The sequence below is a fragment of the Sinocyclocheilus grahami genome, unplaced genomic scaffold, assembly GCF_001515645.1.
Source record: "Sinocyclocheilus grahami isolate Dianchi unplaced genomic scaffold, SAMN03320097.WGS_v1.1 scaffold1738.1, whole genome shotgun sequence".
NCBI classification, from domain to species: domain Eukaryota; kingdom Metazoa; phylum Chordata; class Actinopteri; order Cypriniformes; family Cyprinidae; genus Sinocyclocheilus; species Sinocyclocheilus grahami.
The window spans coordinates 94,519-111,365 of NW_015506917.1; the positions used below are offsets into that span (position 1 = coordinate 94,519).

General features: G+C 40.0%; 2 protein-coding genes across 2 annotated transcripts; one reads left to right on the forward strand and one right to left on the reverse strand.

The window, feature by feature from the left end:
* Positions 1–1,279: 1,279 nt before the first annotated feature.
* Positions 1,280–10,254, reverse strand: apobec2a (apolipoprotein B mRNA editing enzyme, catalytic polypeptide-like 2a). The gene is made up of 3 exons (XM_016258796.1): positions 9,976–10,254; positions 2,741–3,270; positions 1,280–1,775 (listed from the first exon to the last, which is right to left on the reverse strand). Exons 1-2 carry the CDS (start codon positions 10,224–10,226, stop codon positions 2,742–2,744), a joined length of 780 nt encoding a protein of 259 aa, XP_016114282.1. The 5' UTR covers positions 10,227–10,254; the 3' UTR covers positions 1,280–1,775; position 2,741.
* A 3,023-nt stretch (positions 10,255–13,277) lies between these two features.
* Positions 13,278–16,431, forward strand: elf3 (E74-like factor 3 (ets domain transcription factor, epithelial-specific)). The gene is made up of 9 exons (XM_016258795.1): positions 13,278–13,396; positions 13,524–13,678; positions 14,110–14,340; positions 14,431–14,574; positions 14,676–14,786; positions 14,885–14,971; positions 15,203–15,316; positions 15,411–15,606; positions 15,708–16,431. Exons 2-9 carry the CDS (start codon positions 13,531–13,533, stop codon positions 15,811–15,813), a joined length of 1,137 nt encoding a protein of 378 aa, XP_016114281.1. The 5' UTR covers positions 13,278–13,396; positions 13,524–13,530; the 3' UTR covers positions 15,814–16,431.
* The last annotated feature ends 416 nt before the right edge of the window (positions 16,432–16,847 follow it).

Sequence of the window (16,847 nt, forward strand, 5' to 3'; positions counted from 1 at the left end):
TCTGTCTGTCTGTCTGTCTGTCCGTCTATCCATCTATCCTCTGTCTGTCTGTCTGTCTGTCTGTCCGTCTATCTATCTATCCTCTGTCTGTCCGTCTATCTGTCTGTCTGTCTGTCTATCATCTATCTATCTGTCTGTCTGTCCGTCTATCCATCTATCTGTCTGTCTGTCTGTCTGTCCGTCCATCTATCGTCTGTCTGTCTGTCCTATCTATCCTCAAGCAGTTTCCCTGTAATTATTGCTCTGCAGCAGGCGTGCGGTCACAGAGCATCAGCTGATGCATGATCGCGGTCGCTCCATCCAGAGTCTGAGGCGGTTGATCTGGCTGTCCAGTGCGATCGAGGGTCTTCACACCGCGCAAACCCGCACGCTGAGCGCCGACGAGCCAGACAGCAGGTGGCGCTCTCAGCCCGGGAAAGACCACAAGAGAGCGCTGGAGACGCTGCTGGGCGACATGTACCGACCTCACCTCACCGCTGCGCTCGGAGACCGAGAGAAATAACATCATCCCAGATATACAGCCCACCTGATGTCCGGCCAAGACTGTCCGATCCCGTCTATAATGAGGCGCAACGTTACCCAACACAACTAGATCGCTGTCATTATGATCAACGAAACGGTATTATAGACGAAACAGGCTAGTTTTGTAAAGATAGATGGATTGATTATAACGTAAGCGATGTAGTTTTGGCGCGGCGTGTTTCTCCATCTCACCTGCATTCCCGTGCTGTGTAAATCTGCCTGTAAGTATTTAAAAACTTATATTGAAGACATGTAAAATTGGTTTAGTGTGCACCATGCTACTTTGAAATACACCAGGTAGTATGGTTTTCACAAAGTACTTTATGACTGTATTTAGGCTACTTACACACATGCAGAAACATATTAATATGGTACTTTTTTGGGTGGAAGAATTTCTGGTGTGGATTTATTCATCGGATGTCTTGGTATGTTTGCTTGGACGGGTTTTAAATATCTAGTAAATCACTCTTGCTATTATATTTATTTATATGTACGACTATAAACAGATTGTATTTTTGATGTGTGTGTGTGTGATTAAAGATGCTTTTAAGTAAACCGCTGTCTCATTGCGGATTAAACAGTTCACATATGTACGACTATAAACAGATTGTATTTTTGATGTGTGTGTGTGTGTGTGTGTGTGTGTGTGATTAAAGATGCTTTTAAGTAAACCGCTGTCTCATTGCGGATTAAACAGTTCAAATGTGGTGAAATGAATTTTGTGTTCATAACAAATAAAACAAAACACCGCACACCAAAACAATAGAGTTTTATTAGTTTCCCAAAATAGTGAAAGCTAGTAGTTCCCCGTGCAATATTTGTATTTATTTATTGCATGCACAATATTTCCAACTATTTCATATACAGCTGCAACATATTTTCAGTTTACTTTGTGTTAATACAAAACCATATTTCACAGTGCTCAGTATGAATTTGTACCAGCGTGAATATAAAATGATAAATTAAGTGAAGCTGAAGTTCAGAATATAAACTGTATGAAATATTAAACGTGTCGCACCAAAACAACATACACTGCAAAGTGACTCATTCAAATATAAAACGAATTATTAAAAAGTATAAATCCTCTTTACTTCACAGAGCTACAGAAAACATGAAAGTAGGTTACTAAATGAATCTGTCGGTATTCTAGCATCACACAATGTATTTAAACATAGCATTTCTCTCTCGTTCACACAAACACACACATTCTCTTCACTTTCGGACAAGTGTTTGTCGGCTATCGCTTCTGTATCCTGCAAAAGAGCAAAAACAATTGCTTTAATAGGTTTAAATACTGAGAAATCCCCTAAGAACATCTTGACCCAGAAGCTTAAGTGAGAGGAGACCCGAGTCATCAAATGATATGAGATATTCTGAGACAGACACACAAACAAACAGCTGCCTAGATCGTTTCAGAGCTCCTGACATTTACACAAACAGTCGTATGCTATTCTGAACACAGCTACTATCCAGCAAAATGATGGTACCATTTCCCTAACAAAACAAGACATTCCCAGAATGCATTGCAACTAGTTTTGAAAAACTATTTTTGGTTCCTGGAACGTTCTTATTTGGTTCCCAAAAAAACAACAAAAAAAGCAAATGGGAACATTAGGGGAACAGCAGACTGGGTCAAGTATATTTTTACTAATTACTGATACATTTAGTATTCATGCTTGCAGTATTATTTTAGTATAATTGAAATACTACTATACGTTTATTAATATTTTGAGTTTCTATTTATGTATGTACGCGGATACGTTGTTTATGTTCAGATCAAAGCGTAAACAACGCGTATCCACGTACATACGTTGTTTACGTATGTGACACTCTCCAAAATGGCGCGGAGGAGACGAATTGCTGAATAAAGTCGTTATTTTTGTTTTCTTTGCGCACAAAAAGTATTCTCGTAGCTTCGTAAACTTACGGTTGAACCACTGATGTCACATAGACTATTTTAACGATCTCTTTGCTACGTTTCCGAGCCTTGATCGTGTAAGGACCCTTGCTTTCTTTGAGAGCTCTCGAATTTCATCAGAAATATCTTAAATTGTGTTCCGAAGATGAACGAAGGTCTTACGGGTTTGGAACGACACGACGGTGAGTAATTAATGACAGAGTTTTCATTTTTGGGTGAACTTTCCCTTTAAGTAACTTAATGTTTCTTGTCAATAGTTGTGTTTGTTCGTGTAAGTGTTCGTTAAAGATCGTTTCTTACATCACTGCAGGATGTCGGCCAGTTTGTCTTGGTAGTATTCGTAGTTCTCCTGGCAGTCCTCCCAAAGCGTGAACGTCTGCTCGTCGTTCTCCACGAACGTGTTCCAGGTGTAGGTGAAATCCATCGGCTTCATCACGCGCAGTTTGCAGCCGGCGGCCGCCAGCGCCTTTAGCCCCACCTGGATCTCAGGCTCCTCCCACTCGAAGAGCCGCGCAGAGTAGATGGACAGATGGAGGCTCTTCCTGGCCTTCAGGATCTCGGCCAGCTTCGCGGCGCAGGCGGCGCACGGGCTGGACGACATGTACCAGGTGATGGTGTATTTGAGGGCGGGGTCGTAGTTGGGCAGGACCTGCTGGAAGAAGGCCTCCTCGGCGTGGCTGCTCACGTGCTCGTCCTCGATGAAGCCCCTGAGGAACCCTCCGGAGCCGGGCCCCTGGTCCACCATATAACACAAGAAGGTTTTGTTCCGGCCGGAGGAGTACTCCACGTTCTTGAACTGGAACTTGTAGAAAAACGGGTCCATGCGATCCCTGTGGACACATGAGGAGGTGAATTCAAGACGGCAACCCTCTACCGGAGCCTCCTCGCATTACAAGGTATTTTCACTCTTGAAAAATGCATAAAACAATTTAGGAGGAGTTCTACCTGTAATATTTCCCAGCAGTCCAGAGTCTGTGGTACGACTGGGTTAAAACTATTGATTTCTCAATTTTGATTAACCCAATATCAAAGTCGTAACCTTGTCTTGAATATATATATATATATATATATTAGTACTGTCAAATGATTAATCGCGATCCAAAATAAAAGTTTTTGTTTACACAATATATGTGTGTGTACTGTGTATCTTTATTTTGTATATATATATATATAAAGACTCACACATACAGTATATATTTTGAAAATATTTACATGTTTATAGTTATATTCATATCATTTATATTATATGGCTGAGGACAATATTTGAAAATCTGGAATCTGAGGGTGCAAAAAAATCTAAATATTGAGAAAATCATCTTTAAAGTTGTTCAAATGAAGTTCTTAGCAATGCATATTACTAATCAAACATTAAGTTTTGATATATTTACTGTAGGACATTTACAAAATATCTTCATGGAACATGATCTTTACTTAATATCCTAATGATTTTTGGCATAAAAGAGAAATGTATAATTGTGACCCATACAATGTATTGTTGGCTATTGCTACAAATATCCCCCAGCGACTTAACACTGCTTTTGTGCTGCAGGGACACATATACACAATCCAAACAGGAAATAAAACATATAAAACAATAAAACTATTAAAACGATTCTGCGTCCTAAAATCCTGAAATATTGGTGTCTCATATTTTAGAGCAGTCCGTGCAATTTGGGAAAGAAATTAAATCTGTATGTGTTTGAAAATATTCAGATGTAACCCCCTTTGTAATCGTTAACATTTTCATAAGTAACTGTAACTTAATTACACATTTTTTCCTCAGTAGCTGTAACAGATTCCTGTTACATTTATTTTGTAATTAAATTACGTAATTCCGTTACATGTAACTAGTTACTCCACAACACTGTATATAATATACATAATAGTTTAATTCCAAGTCAGTTTAATCACCATTCTATATTAATGCGCTGCTTTCAGTGTCCGGTGTCTGGATATTATGCTGTGCGCACAAAGAAACATTTAGAAACGTGCTGTCAGCGCTGACTTTTATTAACACTCGACACCTCCGTTCCCACTACTGAACTTCTCTCAGTACGCCATGACACTGCTTTTGTGCTGCAGGCTCACATATACACAATCCAAACAGGAAATAAAACATATAAAACAATAAAACTATTAAAACGATTCTACGTCCTAAAATCCTGAAATATTGGTGTCTCATATTTTAGAGCAGTCCGTGCAATTTGGGAAAGAAATCAAATCTGTATGTGTTTGAAAATATTCAGATGTAACCCCCTTTGTAATCGTTAACATTTTCATAAGTAACTGTAACTTAATTACACATTTTTTCCTCAGTAGCTGTAACAGATTCCTGTTACATTTATTTTGTAATTAAATTACGTAATTCCGTTACATGTAACTAGTTACTCCACAACACTGTATATAATATACATAATAGTTTAATTCCAAGTCAGTTTAATCACCATTCTATATTAATGCGCTGCTTTCAGTGTCCGGTGTCTGGATATTATGCTGTGCGCACAAAGAAACATTTAGAAACGTGCTGTCAGCGCTGACTTTTATTAACACTCGACACCTCCGTTCCCACTACTGAACTTCTCTCATTACGCCATGCTCATAGAGCTTCTCTAGTTTTGACTCTATTGTCCCCACAGAGGTTGATAAGATAATCAAGCTGTCTAATTCCTCTACTAGTCTTCTTGATCCTGCACCTACCTCTTTACTGAAGAATTGCTTGCCTGCTTTGTCACTACCCATCACTCACTGTACGCCATGCTCATAGAGCTTCTCTAGTTTTGACTCTATTGTCCCCACAGAGGTTGATGAGATAATCAAGCTGTCTAATTCCTCTACTAGTCTTCTTGATCCTGCACCTACCTCTTTACTGAAGAATTGCTTGCCTGCTTTGTCACTACCCATCACTCACTTGATTAATACGTCAATGTCATCTGGAACGGTACCATCAAAGCTTAAGATTGCTGCTGTCACTCCACTTCTTAAAAAAGCATGGTCTCGAACGTTCTTCTCTAAGTAGCTATTTCGGACTTATCTTTTCTCTCTAAGATATTAGTAAAAGTTGTTGCCTCCCAGTTACAGGCCTTCTTAACAGCACACAACCTCTACGAGCCCTTCCAGTCTGGCTTTCTTCCATTACACAGTACTGAAACAGCCCTGGTTAAGGATCTTAACGATCTTCTCTTAGCTTCTGATTCTGGTGCTCTCAGCACTCTCCTGCTGTTAGACCTCAGCTCAGCTTTTGACACTGTTTGTCATGAGATACTTCTCTCACGGCTTTCAGCAATTGGAATTACTGGCACAGCTCTTGAATGGTTTTCCACGTATTTGACCGGGAGGCAACAATTTGATATTTACCAGAAACACGAATCATCTACCAAATCCATCAGTTCTGGTGTACCTCAAGGTTCTGTTTTGGGCCCTCTCCTCTTTACCATTTATATGCTACCAATTGGACAAATAATTAAATGCTATGGGATTAACTTCCACTGTTACGCAGATGACATTCAAATTTATTTTAGCTCACCTTCCATCTCCGTGTTTCCTCCGCCTGCATTAACAAATCGCATCAAGGAACTCAATCTTTGGCTTGAGGCAAATTACCTTAAATTTAACTCTGATAAATCCGTAATTCTGATTGGCTCTAAAGCTGTAGTATCTAAGCTCTCTGGTCAACTGATGGATCTGGATGGTGATCTGATTATGCCCTCCACTAAAGTTCGCAATCTTGGTGTTCTCATTGAGTCCACTCTTTCATTCAACGATCACATTGGTAAAGTAGTAAAGACAGCTGTTTTCCACCTGCGTAATATCTCGCGTATTCGATCCTCTCAATCCTCTATCACCTTCATTGGCTTCCGGTTTCCTTGCGCATAAACTACAAGATTCCCAAAACTCACTTATAAAGCTCTCCATAACCTCGGTCATACATATTTATCTGACTTACTCCTGCCTTATGTTCCTGCGAGGGATTGTTAGTCAGCCCTAAGTTTCGTCTGGTGACTATGGGCTCTAGAGCTTTCAGTGTTGTGGCTCCCAGATTGTGGAATGCTCTTCCCCAAAACATCCGTCAAGCATCCTCCCTTCTTTCCTTCAAAAACCTCTTAAAAACACATTTTTCTCTGAGTATTACTCTTCAGTTCTCAGTCTGTAATTTGTACCCTGTTATGGATGTTCATCTACATTCTCTCTGTATCTTTAATCTAATTACTCTCAGCTCTTGCTATGTGTTCTGTCTTCTGGTGTTGATGTTTATTTTTTTCTGTTCCTTAAACCTGACTTGTAAAGTGACCTTGGGTGTTGGAAATGCGCTATATAAATAAAAATCATTATTATTAATAATAAAATAGCGATACTCAATCCTGAATCGCTACACTATATTTCTCAGCCACGGGTAAAATCGCTGATTTTGAAGTAAAACTCATAGCTTCATTGTTTGTATACACCTGTGTCCGTGTCTAAATGATTACTTTCTTTCGTTTGTCACATGACGGATGCAATGAACGGATCGTTCTCATGAATGTGAACGAAACTTTGTAGTGTGCTGCCCACCCAATAAATCGCAATAATTCTCTTGCTTTATTACGTTTGGTAAGAAACAAAGTCTTAACGTTCAAATTCTGTCACTTTAATTACGAAACAAATGCTGCAGTTCGAGCGGCAGCGCGAGTAAACAATAATCTCTACCACTTTAATGCAGGACGAAATAAACATGAATGAACATCAGAAGGTACCGAAATGAATCATGTCAACTGCAAAAATAAAACAACTTGTAAACAGTAATATCACATTTACCTCAGGAAGTAAATTCAGTGTCCAAAAACTCGATAGTCAGCTTCTAGAGAGGAGCATTTTGATAAATATATGCACTATATACATATATTTACTTACTAAAGTAGCCACAATCTGTTTTTCAATATTTACTGTATGTTTTAATAAATCCGTTATGAAGAGAAGTTATGGCATCCACTGTTTAAATGTTTACATTTCAACAACAAACTGGATTAAAAAAATACTTATAACATTAAATACATTTTTAACATATAATACATTTTTATTATGTGCAATTTTAAATGTTTGTTTATGAATCAGTTTAACATAGTAATGTACCAACCAACAGGCTTTTTATTGTATAGTTTACAGCATTAGTTGAGGGAGATTCACCGCACCTGATTACCTATATAACCAAATGAATCAATATACTGAATCAAATTGAAGCGAATCACAAACTAATTGAATCGTGGAATTTGTCTCAGTAGCCATCCTGAGTCTTTGACCTCTGAGGGGGTTTCTGTGGTTGTTTTTAACAGCTCCTTCACCGGCTGACAGATGGAAGGGCTGTTGGGGTTATAAATACCCTTGGCGGGGGCAGAACTTTATTCTTGGACTCTGACCCATATACAGAACCCACGGTTTGGAGGCATTGTGTGCGTTTGCTGCCAGATGAACCTGATTCAACAAGCACCTGCTACGAGATGATCCACAACAATTCACAGCTTTAATGTGTCGACAGAATCAAACTCATCAGCGATGGTTTATCAAGCACAGTTGCATTCATAAATGTTAGATGTCAAACAATATTTCCAAGACACCAATCAATCATAAGTCAGAGATCTCAGTAAGAACTCAAACATTTCTCATCAAGCGGCTCCGCTTTCATTTCATAGCTCTAGACTCTTACTGGATGATGACTGGGCAGTTTTATTTCTGTTTGGGAGTTTTAGGAGAAGCATCTAAGAGGAAACTGACACCTAAATGAGATGTAATTCCAGCTCCACTCTGATTGACTTCCTCAAAAAGGTACTTTAGGGTCAGTCAGGAATCGTCTTCTTCTCAAGAACCATTTCTGACCGTTTAGAGTTCTCGAGTTGGTTTCTCTGGACACTGACAACGTTCTTGATGTTTCAGGTTCTTTAAGGCAGCATATGGATGTTCTGATGTTATTTTTAAGAGCGTGTTCTTTAGACGACACACAGCGAGACACATCACGGCCTGTCAGGACTGACCTTGGTGGGGGTTGGGTTGGATTTATCTGCGTTCAGTTCACACATTCCCCAATAGATTCACAGATGCACCCATGGAGAAACACGATTTATGATCTTAAAAATAAAGGTTTTTGGCATCAGTGCTTCCATGAAGAACATCCATGGAGCTTTCCATTGCACAAAAGGTTCTTTATAGTGGGACATTGAGCTTAAATGGTTCCATAAAGAACATCCATTGTAAAAAAAAAAGGTTCTTTATAGTGGGAAATTGAGCTAAAATGGTTCCATGAAAAACATCCATGGAACTTTCATTGCAAAAAAGGTTATTTAAAGTGGGAAATTGAGCTAAAATGGTTCCATAAAGAACATCCATGGAACTTTCCATTGCAAAAAAGGTTATTTAAAGTGGGAAATTGAGCTTAAATGGTTCCATAAAGAACATCCATGGAGCTTTCCATTGCAAAAAAGGTTATTTAAAGTGGGAAATTGAGCTAAAATGGTTCCATAAAGAACATCCATGGAGCTTTCCATTGCACAAAAGGTTATTTAAAGTGGGAAATTTAGCTAAAATGGTTCCATAAAGAACATCCATGCAACTTTCCATTGTACAAAAGGTTCTTCAAAGTGGAAAAAGGAGCTAAAATGCTCAAGGAAAATGGTTCGTTTAATGGTTCTTTGGGCAACCAAAAGCGGTTCTTCTATGGAATCACTGTGAAAACACACTTTCAGAAGTCTGCATTTCTCCAGAAGATTCTTATCAGGCTTAATTTCCTTGAAAATGAAACATCCGTCATCATTTACACACCCTCGTATCATTACAAATCCGTATGACTTTCTCACTTCCGTGGAACGTTTCTCACTTTATAAACAATGCCATAGAAGAGCCATTGAACCAACACTTTATTTTACGGTGTCCTTGTTACACTTTACATGTACTAACTGTTATAACAACAATTGATTATGCATAATTACATGCTAACCCTAACCATATAGTAAGTACAGTAAAATTACTCAGTACTGTATAATTGCACTGTAACAAGGACACCTTAAAGTAAAGTGTAAAGTGTTTTAAAGAACCTGAACAGTTCTTAAAAGAACCACTTTTTTTCTTAACATAAACAAAAAAAACACTTTTTCCACTATAAAGGACCTTTTGTCCAATGGACAGGTTGGATGTTGAAGGTTCTTAGTGGAACCACTGATGCCAATGAAGAACATTTGAAGAACATTTACTTTGAAGACACTTGAACAGACTCTCAATTATGGTTTCATTCCCTTAAATCTCATGATTTGTTTTTGTTTTTAATGATTAATATATTCCCCTAGAAGTGGTCAATGATCCCACGTGATTTATTATGTTTGTGTGCAGAAGTATGACTTATGAGTTGGGTCTGTTCCTCAAACAAAGCTGTTTTATGATTTATGATGCACAAGTAATCAGAAGGTCTGAAGGTCATCCATCTCTCGTGTTCCGCAGAAGAAGGAAAGCCGGCCAGGTTTGGAAAGTACTGTAAATGATGAGAAGGCTCTCGTCTGAGGATTTTTCTGACTCACCCGGTGATGATCTCAAACGGCGGCAGCTCCATGGGCTCCGGCTTCTCTGCGTTCTCTCCGTTCGCCGTGGCTCCGTCTCCGGTGGCGGCCTCTCCGTTCTCCGCCGGCACGCTTGTTCCGTTCACCTCAGCTTTCTCTCCTTCTTTAGGAGGTTTCTCCTCTTTCTTGGCCTCATTTTCTGCTCTCTCTTTCCTCCTGACGGTCAGACGAGAGCTGGCGCCTCCGCTGCTGCTGCTCTTTCTGTCGGCCATCTCTAGAACTGCACACACACACACACACACCTCAGTATTTATAACAGCACTGGAGTGTGTGTGTGTGTGCAGCTGTCGGCTTGTTCTATTAAAAGACCTCCTGGCCACAGAGATCTTACACAGGACATATATCCTACATGCACTGCAAGGCAAACATTTAGACGCTTCTTTCTCACATCAAAAAATGTTTCAGTTGAAGCAGAAGCAAAGGCAAAGGCCTCGTGTGAAAAGCCTCCCATGACGCACCTCGTGAACTTCCAGAGCTGGAATCTAGACGACGAAGAAGCTCAAATAGAAGAGAGTTTTCATCCCTTCATCATTCCCAGACTTATATTTGTGATTTTTAAGAGTACACACTATTACTTTAACACATGGAAAATAAGTATAGATGTGCTTATATGGTGAAAAAACACATTTTGCCATCCAGATATTTCAGTTCGAAGAAAATGCATTCACAATTGTTGACGTTTAAAGGAAAAACTAGGAACATGCGTCAATATATCACACATTTTAATTTTAAAAAAGGAAGGAAATTAGGATTTTTAAACCAACATATGAAAATTTTTTTACATTATGTATTGATCTCTAGTAGGCTATATTTCATCCACATTTGCATTTAGTCTAAATGTAGGCCACTGTAAGACTGAAATTTATTTTTCTGCCCCTGAAATATATTTTGAAATATATTTGGTATATGAAGGTTGAAACTAAATATATTTTCAATTTCAAAAATGTGTTTCATTGAGCTTCACTGTTTACAGCATATTTAAAATATATAAGGAAAATGTACCCATCTCCATTCTGTTCAAAAGTTTTCACCCCCTGGCTCTTAATGCATGGTTTCTCCTTCTGGAGCATCAGCGAGCATCTGAAGCTTCTGTAATAGTTGCATACGAGTCCCTCAGTTGTCCTCGGTGTGAAAAGATGGATCTCAAAATCATACAGTCATTGTTGGAAAGGGTTCAAATACACAGAAATGCTGAAAAACCAAAGAATTTGTGGGAGCTGAAGGATTTTTCTGAAGAGCAGCAGGCAGTTTAACTGTTCAGGACAAACAAGGGACTCATGAACAACTATCACTAAACAAAACACAGCTGTGGATCATCCAGGTAACAACACAGTATTAAGAGTCAAGTGTATGATTCTCCCCAAAATATTCTTTACCATGATACCCAAATACATTTACCATGGTATTTACATGGCATTGCAGGGTATTTCCAAGAATATTATGATAATGCTAATAAAACAAACCATTGATACTTTTTTGCAGGTGTAAAAATAGCAAGGAACACGTCCAAAAAATATGAGTGTATGGTAGCCTACTTTGTGTCCAGCAGTTTGATGTAGTTGCAGTACCCGGATCTCTACGCATGGTGGCAGGAGTTTCACACTAATGGAGTCAGACTGTGTGCAGCTCTCATTAACTTCATTAACTAGCCTATTAATGGAGTCTGGAGCAGTTAATAACTTTGGAAAGTCGACAGAAGGAATTCCTCGCTGTCACACTGGCCTTCATGCTTAACTTGATGTGGTGAATATGTAACAGACCCCAAGCCGAGAGAAACACACACGGACTAGTGTTTGCCATCACGACTGGGACTTCCCATTGACTTCTATGGTTTTCATTTAAGCTAATTATGATTACAACCCAAACCGAACCCTGTCCAACCCATTACCGACAACATTTGGAAATTTCCATGTGAAATTTAGACTTTTTTATATGAAGTTAGTCATAATGGCTTCAGACTGACTTTGAGCTTTAATTATGAATCATTTGTTTAATGGCAAGTAGTGACGTAAAGAGATTTCATCCGATTTAGTTCTTTATAATCAAAAGTATAGCTCATCATGACCTCAGGAGATGAATACCTTTGCGAAATGCTGTTAAAAACGTGTGTTAGGTTTGACCTTTTAAAATATGACCTTTATAATACTGATCCAATGTTGTTGTTCTCTCTCTCTCCCACGCAGGTGATTGTATTTATTTATGATCTTACAGACAAACCTACATACACTCATGACTGATGGATGGGTTCGCACTTTCTTCTCTATTGAGTGTTTAATCGACATGATGCAAGACAGGTAGAGAGAGCGACAGGTGGGTGATGGGGTGACAGACGCCTCCGCATTTGGAAAGTCTTGCGGTCTCAAGGATAATTTATCTTCACCAGAACCTGTTCATTTGCATTCCAAGACGTCTTTCCTTCATCAATCATCAGCGTGGCATCAACAAGAAATGGAAAAAGAGCTGCAGTTATGAGAGGAGGAAAAATGTGAAGAGAATAACATGCAAACATCTAAATCTGGATCACATGATTAACTGCTATGTTTAGTACCGTGGACTAGCAAAGTGCATAAAAATAGAAACGGAAATGCATGGTAATTAATGACTTCCGTTCATATATGGTGGTATTTACTTTACAATGGTACACAAAAAGAATGCAAACACAAATTCTACTCATATGAATCGCTTCAGACTTGAGGTTGAAATGCTGACATCACTCGCTGTCATTATAAGCTTCATCCACAACAACAGAATGGTGTTTACCATCACCTACATCTAGTACAAAAGCCCTCAGCCATGTATGAAGACCCAAAACACACACACAGAAATACCAGTCAGTCCTGCAGCAAACCGAAACCTGTTATAAAGTTACACACACACACACACATTTGCGTCAACGTTAAATATTGGCAGAAATGACTTCATCCCTCTGGGAATAGTTGAGAGAATGGGTTAATGTGTGTGTGTTGTCATGAAAAAAGAGCACAGGTGACATAGTATTTGCTCGCGTTTATCTCTGAATGTATGTTAGCTGCCATGTCAAGTTAATGTTTCAAGGTCTGAAATCTATTCTCAGGAAAAAAAACAAAAGGGGAGAGCGGCCGAGCGAGAGTGAGAGAGATATTCGCTGGAATTCCCCCTCCCAGGAGAATATGCTCACCTGGCCACGCCCCCTCATGCATCTCACCTGGCCACGCCCCCTCTTTGCCCGTTCTTGCCCTATAAATTCATCAGCAGCAGCAGGTGCATAAGCAAACCTTCTGAGACTCTGAACAGTGAACCTCAAACCGCTGAAGACAAAACCTTACTGACTGGATTATTACCTAACTAACACTTGCACTGGGATTTTATATAGAAACCAAGCTGCCTTTATCCACCACAACTGGTAAATAATTTGCCTTTTAAATCATTACCTTCCAAGCAAGTTTTTTTTTTTTTTTTTTTAAATAAGAACATACTTCTGATTTGCAGTTTTGGATGAAGTTCAATTGATGTGGTTTCTTATCTTGCAGAATTGTCATGGCGTCAAGCGAACTTAGTCTTATTCTCAACAACGCAAATGCCAACCTGTACCCATCTGAACCGCAGCCCAACTTGTTGAGCATGACAGCGCCGATGGGCAGACTCTCAGAGATGACTTTCAGCAGTAACAACAACAGCACAATGGGTAAGACTTCATCATCATACTGCTTACTTAAGAATAAATTAGCGGTAGCTCTTGATATCTGTATGGTTTTTGCCTGCTTGGGATGGTTCCCATCACCCAACTGAGAGCCCAGACACAACGATAATCTCATATCCCTGAAGTCTGTCCTCAGTTTCTGACTCTTAAAATCATTAACTGAGGCAATGTTTAACTTGGCCTGCAGTAGATGGGAAGGAATGCTTTCTTTATGGTCTTTCGGGCAAAGCAGTCATTGTTGACACTGTGATCAAAACCTACGGGGTGTCAACACAACAGATAGTTAAACACACAACAGTAGCTCAGGCCCTGGAGACAGTAAACCTGAGCGGGTATTCTTCTATTGTTAGGGGGGTGGTTTGGGTGATCTCAGGTGTGAATGAGGCTAAACGTACTTTGAACCCGTTCTCCGGCAGGCCCCTGGGAACTGGTGAACCCACAGATGTGGACCAGGCAGAACGTTCTGGAGTGGATTGGCTTTCACGTGGAGGACAGCAGGTTCGATGCCAGTCTGCTGAATATGAACTACTGCGACATGGACGGGATCACACTGTGCACAATGTCAAAAGAAACTTTGATGAGCATGTTCGGATCGATGCTTGGTGAACGGCTTCACCACAGCCTGGAGACCCAAAAGGCCAGATATGGTGAGCAACAAAGACGGAACTTGTTTGAAGAAGCCTTTGAAGTTTCGTTACTTTAATGCATTAACACCCTTGATTTGTTTGTGCCTACAGCTACTGACCTGTCTGAGACATGTCTGAGTGAATCCGAATTAGACTTACTGGACAACATACTGCAGAACTCGTTTCCCTACATGCATGGACCGAGCCTCGGTCCACTTCTGGAAACGGTGGTGGTCCAGCCCTCAATCCCATCAGGTGAGAAGCAAATTCCACTTTGCAACTTTTCAACACAAACCATTGAAAGCAATGTCCAACCATCGGTACTTGAAATAACATTTGGAATTATCTTTGTGCAGACAATTCGGAGAACAACTACAGCTACTTTGATGAGTACACCAACCAGCTGACTCCAGAGAGCGACCACGGCTACGACTCTCTAACTGAGAGCTTTCAGAGTTCCCACACTGGTGCGTGTCACCACAGAACTCTACTAATCCATTAAGGTCAAGCATCCCGAAGTTCTCCTGAAGTCTGAACGCTCTTTTCTTTGCTATGTCCTCTACAGGTAGCTTCCTGAACCCAAGCTCACCCGAGTCCAACAGCAGCGACTCCGACCCAGAATACTCAGAGATTAATTACTCCACCAGCACTAGTAAGTTCCTCCAATTCTGACCCTAGAGGGTTACCTACCTGCAGAAGCTAGTTTCAACCTTAGTCAAACACACCTGAACCAGCTAATCAAGGTCTTTACTTGGCAGTTACAGGCAGGTTGAAACCTAACTCTGCAAGGTGGTGGCCCTCAAGCAGCAGGTTTAAATGGCATAAAAAAGTAGGGAGTACCCAAATAGACCCATCTAACGTTTGACTGTGTTCTTTTCCACAGAGAACTTTGTGAAACAAGAGTCCGGAGAGCCCAAAAAGAGAGGCAGAGGACGACCCCCAAAGTGCCAAAGTGAGGGATTTGACCATTTCATTCAGTCCAAAAAAAGCAAACACGGTGAGTACACAGAACTCTAGTTGAAGAGGTACCTAATGCTCAAGATCAAGTAACGATAATCCGTACTAAACAAGACTCTACTGCTCCATTGCAGCTCCAAGAGGAACCCACCTGTGGGAGTTTATCCGGGACATCCTGATCCACCCGGAGAAGAACCAAGGTCTGATGAAATGGGAGGACCGCAGGGATGGTGTCTTCAAGTTCTTGAAGTCTGAAGCTGTTGCTCAGCTCTGGGGGCAGAAGAAGAAGAACAGCAGCATGACGTACGAGAAGCTCAGTAGAGCCATGAGGTAAAAGACGCAATTCTGGGATCAAGAGATTTGGGGGGGGGGGGTTGTCTGGGTGGATGCTAGGACAGTGGAATAACCAGAACACTTGCTCTTTCCTACAGGTATTACTACAAACGAGAGATTCTGGAGAGAGTGGATGGACGGAGACTCGTCTATAAGTTCGGGAAGAACTCCACCGGTTGGAGAATGGAGGAGACCGGATATTGAAGTGGACCTGTCAGTCAAACCTAGAGACTTTGGACTCCTGCAAATGAGGAACTTTAGGGTGCTCTGAAGATCCTCTCTTTAGAAACATGCTCTTCCCAGAGGGAAAAGGTTTCACAGAAACTGTAAGCCAGAGTTTTGGCTAAAGTAGGTTTTATGAACCGGTAAAAGTTGTGCATGTCTGGTTCGAGCGGCACGCGGGCGTGGCCTGGATCAGATAGTATTGCTACATCACATAAAGACTCGATGTAAACACTTGTTCTACACAGTGGTTGAACTGTTAGAGAATGTAAAGCTTTGTTAAGGCTCTTTGGTATTGGGAAATTAAGTTTCATGTGTAGGTATATTTGTCAAACCATTTGTCAGAGCAGATTAACGGAAGAACACGTCGGTGGTATGAAGTGTCTGTAACGTTCATATCTGCTTTGCTGATTGATATTTGTTCTACTGTATATAAATGTATGTATAAACTATATATTATTTGTAATACTTGTCAATCGAGTCCAAATCAGATATATCAATTTCTCAATTTTTCTGTGATTTGTCAAGTCACTGGATAATGTGTATGAGGTTTGCCTCTCAGATGTTATAACTATTATGTATGGCATTTATTTGCTATTTTTTGTATACGTATTTTCTAAAAAATAAAATTTCTGATTAAAAGTCTTTCATCTTGCATTTGTGCCTCACCCTCCTGAACAATGTTCCACCGAACCTTATTTCAACATTTACTTTATAATTGCTCAATTTGCTCAAGTCTCCTTATCAGAGATCACAGATGTGTTGAAACGCGACTCTTTCGTGCGAAGTTCAAAACAAACATGCAGCAGAATGCAGGATGAATGCTATTTTTACGCATCTCGGATGCATAAACAGGTTAAAAATGCAGGTCAAATTTCACTGCAAATCAACAGAATGATTCAGCTGTTTTTAAAAAAATGAATTCCAACACGTTTCTCCATCATGCTTGAAGTCTTGGATGGTATTTTGTTTTTTTTTGTTGTTTTTTTTGGATGTATAAAGTCAGTTCTCCTTAA

Excerpts from the sequence above, each read along its gene's own strand:
- apobec2a (XM_016258796.1), bottom strand. The coding sequence starts at position 10,226 with ATGGCCGACAGAAAGAGCAGCAGCAGCGGAGGCGCCAGCTCTCGTCTG. Across the intron at positions 3,271-9,975 it reads CCGTTTGAGATCATCACCGG|GGATCGCATGGACCCGTTTT; the intron begins GTGAGTCAGAAA and ends ATGTGTCCACAG.
- elf3 (XM_016258795.1), top strand. The coding sequence starts at position 13,531 with ATGGCGTCAAGCGAACTTAGTCTTATTCTCAACAACGCAAATGCCAAC. Across the intron at positions 14,787-14,884 it reads CTTTCAGAGTTCCCACACTG|GTAGCTTCCTGAACCCAAGC; the intron begins GTGCGTGTCACC and ends TGTCCTCTACAG. Across the intron at positions 15,607-15,707 it reads AAGCTCAGTAGAGCCATGAG|GTATTACTACAAACGAGAGA; the intron begins GTAAAAGACGCA and ends TCTTTCCTACAG.